Genomic DNA, 4,829 nt, shown 5'->3' with positions numbered 1-4,829 from the left:
TTTGATGTAAACATCAACGGACAAGAAACATTTAGGTGAGATGGCACGTATTCAATAGCTAATGCATAGCCGTGTCCCGCGTAGGTGGAAGGATGGTTAGTTAAATATAGTATTTTTTATTGAAAATTATATTATTACTTGGGTCAAAATTACTTTTTAAACATATATATTAGACGATTTATCAAAATTGACTTCGCCACTACACCAACGAAATAGTCGAGCTTTATACAAGTCGTCTCATACACTACCACTATAAAAAATTACTAATATAGAGCTCAAGTACGAATAATTTATTTCCTACAAGGAAAACAGCATCGTATTTTAGCCATTCAAGAACTCCACGTAAAGAATCACTTTCCATAAATATTCACACCGGAGCAGAAAATCCTTAGCCAGATCATCTCTCTATTTATTACGTACTAATATCAACCAATTGGTACTTGCCACATCACACCTGGCACAATCTCATTCGAGAACACCATAACAACTATGGAACTCATTACACTCCAGTTATTATTCAAAGACTCGACAGAGACAGCCCACTTTCTTTTCCAAAGTATTTTTCACAGTTCCTTCCTTTTTTGTGTTTGCTCTTCATTCAATCGATACTTTTTTCCTCTCTCAATAAAGCTCAGATCTTTTTCATGAAACCCATAATGAAGAATTCAAACTCAGAACACAATTCAAATTCCAGTCATCGGAATCTCCAAAAACACAACAGTCACATATCAATGTCGGACACCGAGTCACAAGTGAGTCAAATTGACTCGTTCCACTCACCTCTTCGGTCCGACTCACCATTACGTTCCGACGACCCTTTCACTGAACCCCACCCCCCTAAATCCCCCTCTAAGGCAATTGTTAAGTACTTCTCCCCGCTCAGATCACCGCATAACCCCTCGTCGGAAAATTTGAGCTTGCCGACGCCGCCGTCAGAACGGAGACCGCCGGTTGTGTATTTTAGTAGGGCGATTAGGGAGGATGCGGCGCCTGGGGTGACGAAAGTGGGCCCGGTCCGGGGTGCTGGTGCTGACGTGGAAGCTGGCGAGGTTGGCGGCGAGCGGCGGTCGAGGGCGGCTGTGGCGTCGATTACAGGACGGTCGCAAAGGGATGTTTTGCTGAACCGGGCGGCTTTAGGGTTTAGGGTTTGTGAGGTTATTTTTTGCTTGATTTCGTTCTCGGTTATGGCAGCTGATAAAACTCAAGGCTGGACTGGTGATTCGTTTGATCGTTACAAAGAGTACAGGTTCGCATTTGCTTTTCCTTGCTTAATAGGAGTATCTGCTTATTATTATCCCTTTATTTATTTTGTTTTTGTTTCAATTGTAAAGATATCATTTTGAAGTGGACTTTAGTGGCTAATACAGCATTGCATATAAAGTTTGGCTAGTTTTATAGATGGTCACTCAATTTTCACTTTATTGCACTAAAGTTAACGGAAATATCTCTAAACTTCACTAAGTATTACGAAAGTCATTATACTAAGTCACTTAAGTTTGCCTAATAATCACAGAAAGTCATTAGGATGAAACAAAAGATAAATTTTATATGATACTTAGACAAAGTTGATTTACTCTTTGTTTACAAAAGAATTATTTAGTAATTTTCTGTGATATTTAGGCAAAGTTGAGAGTTTTTTTATTACAAAAAATACTTTAGTAACTTTTGTGATACTTTGGCAGAGTTGAATAATTTTTTTTGTCACAAAAAATGGTCTTATGATTTTGGTGCAACAAAATAAAAGTTGAGCGACCATCTGTCCAATTTAACACATAGAAACTTGTATTTAGTCTAGTTGTAATTGGAAGATAGTAGCAGGTTTTTTTTCCATTATAGCAGTAGTTTGTGAACTAGCTTGTGTGCAGCTTAGCTGATAGATTTTAGCCGTAGATCACGAGTTTCTGTTGCTTTGAAGTTTTCTTCCATCAGAAGCAAATGAATTCTATTTCGGTTGATCCAAGGGATTCCCAGTTGATTTCTTCTTTCATTTTTTCTCCTGTTTCTATGCAGCATACAGTTATCGGATTCAACTGAACCCAGTACTTTCGACGTGGAGCATAAATTTATATGTAAAAATCACTAAAATTATAATAAATAATATATATGAATCCATAACTTTAAAATATAATTGGTTCAATGCTAGAAACTTTAAATGTTGAACCCATAGAATTAAAATTCTAGATCCGCCTCTGATTTCTACGTTTACTATTTCCCTATGAATTACTTTCCTTATGTAATGTTAAACCTAATTTTTACCACAGGTATTGCGTAGCCGTTAATGTTATTGGATTTGCATATTCTGGATTTCAAGCATTTGATCTAGCATACAGTTTGGCAACTGGGAAACACTTCCTGTCTCACCATATGCGATATCATTTTGATTTCTTGTTGGATCAGGCAAGTAATACCATTTCAGCTGGTGTACTTCCGTAAACATGTGTTTGTAGTTTGAGATGAAGTTGGTAATCTGTAATTGGTTTTGCTCTTAGGTATTCATTAGGCTCTTAAAATGTTGCTAACAGGGGAGGGTGCGGAGTCGTGATATATCATGCTCTACACAGATCCAGCTTCTAAGTGCTTGTGTAGATTTTAGTTTGAAGCTACCAAAAAAGTTTCTGTGGAGTTTGTGCGGAAAAGAATTCCATGTGCCTTATTTAGGAGCTATTAGATTACTTCATTCAGCTCTTAATGCAGAAGAAAATCTTTTCAGTGCCTCCTCTAGGCTTTGGACAACCTCATTCAAAGTTTTTGAATCGCACTGGTTAGGATAGAATCAGAGGTAGGTTTACTAATCTGAACCACTGTCCGTCTGAGGCAAGCCCAACAACCGATAGCCAACAGCATCAATTATAACACATAGCTGTTCATAACTTCCAAAAGATCTTTGGGACCATCCCTTTTGAGCAAGAATTCGGAGCTAAATAACTTGTAGCCAAATTCGGGGCAAGAATTTAATGAACTAGGAAAATATGTGAAATTTGAGATTATCAAAGCACTCTTTGCCCAATAAGTGGTAGGACACTACTAATCCCGACTAACAGTTCACTGTCCTAATATGACATACTTTTAAGTAAGAAGTTTCACTCAAATCTACCAGGTACATCTGATGATGGAGCATAAGGGGTCCTCCTTTTATGCAGCGTACTAAGTACTTCCCAAGTGTATAGTTTCTATGTTGCCAGTTGAAAGCTTCTGGATCAATTTAATTTGTTATGATTGTGCCTGTTACAATCCAAATGTTAGCTTTATTGGTGTTGCTGCTGTTCTATGTATTATATGCTCTGAAGATGTTCTTTATTTCTTGCATGTATCTGTGCAGATATTGGCATATCTTCTTATGTCAGCATCCTCTTCTGCGGCAACGAGGATAGACGACTGGATATCAAATTGGGGAAAAGATGAGTTTACAGAAATGGCAAGTGCATCAATCGCGCTGTCCTTCCTGGCTTTCATTGTTTTTGCCTTCAGCTCTCTTATATCTGGTTATAGCCTCTGCAACCGTAGTTCCTCATGATCCTGAAATCCGTTACCACTATTTATTCATTGCGTAATTTTGAGAAATTGAGCATTAATTTTAATTTCTGGTGGATCAGAAGATGTACAGAAGGAGTTAATAGATTTAGCAGTACAGTTTTTTTTTCCAGTCCTATAATGCAGAGAAATAAAGTACCCAAATGTGGTTAGCGAAATGCATTGTTGAGTATATAAGAATAATAATGTCCAATATCCATATTTTTTTGGATATGGTATATACTAAATCTGATCTGTATCGCATCTCCAGAAGATGGTTTTTGTAAGACTCGTAGCCTAATTAATCACAAGCCAACTTTATACTCAAATCTTTTATTTGCCGAGTAACATCATGCTCCACAAGTTGGTTTATAAAAGCATGTCCTTTCGAATTTGAAAAATTGGCCTAGAAACAGATAAAGATATCTGTCCTTTCGTATGTTACACAAACCTTTCTTGAGGTTTAGATTTATAACACTTGTGTTGTTCATAATTTCAAATTACTTTTTCCGTAATGAGTATTTGTAAAATGATCGACTAGCAAATTTTACGTAAGTCTATGCTTCTTATATTTTCACATTGATTTAACCAAAACTTACAAGGAAACAAAAATGGTTTATAACTAGAGGGGCATTTGTATGGGTGAAATTCAAAAATAGTCAGATTTACAAGTGATCATTCAAAAATAGTCACATTTCAAAAGTAATCAAAATTTAGCCACTGTTCATGTAAAGATAAATCTGAACGAAAACACAGTTTAAAATTCGGAAAATACTCCAGTATAATATACTGGAGTTCCAGTATAATAAACCGGTCCAGCATAATATACTGGAGTTTGGAGCACCGGTGCTCTAGTCTCCAGTATATTATACTGGAGCCAACAAAGTATAGCGGTCCAGCATAATATGCTGGAAGTTCATACACAGGTGCACCAAACTCCAGTATATTATGTTGGACCGGTCTCTGTTGTAGCAAAATAGTAGTTATTTTTCATTGACTTAGTAAACGCTGACTATTTTTGAATGACCAGTCCGAAAATTGGCTAGACCGTGCTATTTAGCCCATTTGCACCTATATCCAGTCTTTGGGCCACCTTTTAACATGTACCCGCTTTGCACAAAAAATTGCAAATGTACCCACTTTTCGGGTAACTTTAGACATACGGGCCTGAAGTAGCAAAAATTTATGTCTGAAGTTTGAACTTCAGAATTTTTTGCCTGAAATGTAGCCTTATCAAAGCAAAATTTCAGATATTTTTGCCTGAAGTTTGGCCTCACTTGCAAAGACAATCACGCAAACTTCAGTTCATAGTGAAATGG

At 36.9% G+C, this 4,829-nt stretch overlaps 1 protein-coding gene across 1 annotated transcript; it reads left to right on the top strand.

Annotated features, from left to right (window-relative positions):
* The first annotated feature begins 415 nt into the window (after window positions 1-415).
* LOC104226343 (CASP-like protein 4A3) lies at window positions 416-3,839 on the top strand. The gene is made up of 3 exons (XM_009778314.2): window positions 416-1,246; window positions 2,262-2,397; window positions 3,320-3,839. Exons 1-3 carry the CDS (start codon window positions 645-647, stop codon window positions 3,512-3,514), a joined length of 933 nt encoding a protein of 310 aa, XP_009776616.1. The 5' UTR covers window positions 416-644; the 3' UTR covers window positions 3,515-3,839.
* Window positions 3,840-4,829: the final 990 nt, after the last annotated feature.

Source organism: Nicotiana sylvestris, chromosome 6 (assembly GCF_000393655.2).
Source record: "Nicotiana sylvestris chromosome 6, ASM39365v2, whole genome shotgun sequence".
Lineage (NCBI taxonomy): Eukaryota > Viridiplantae > Streptophyta > Magnoliopsida > Solanales > Solanaceae > Nicotiana > Nicotiana sylvestris.
This window is presented reverse-complemented; position numbering and strand designations above follow the sequence as displayed.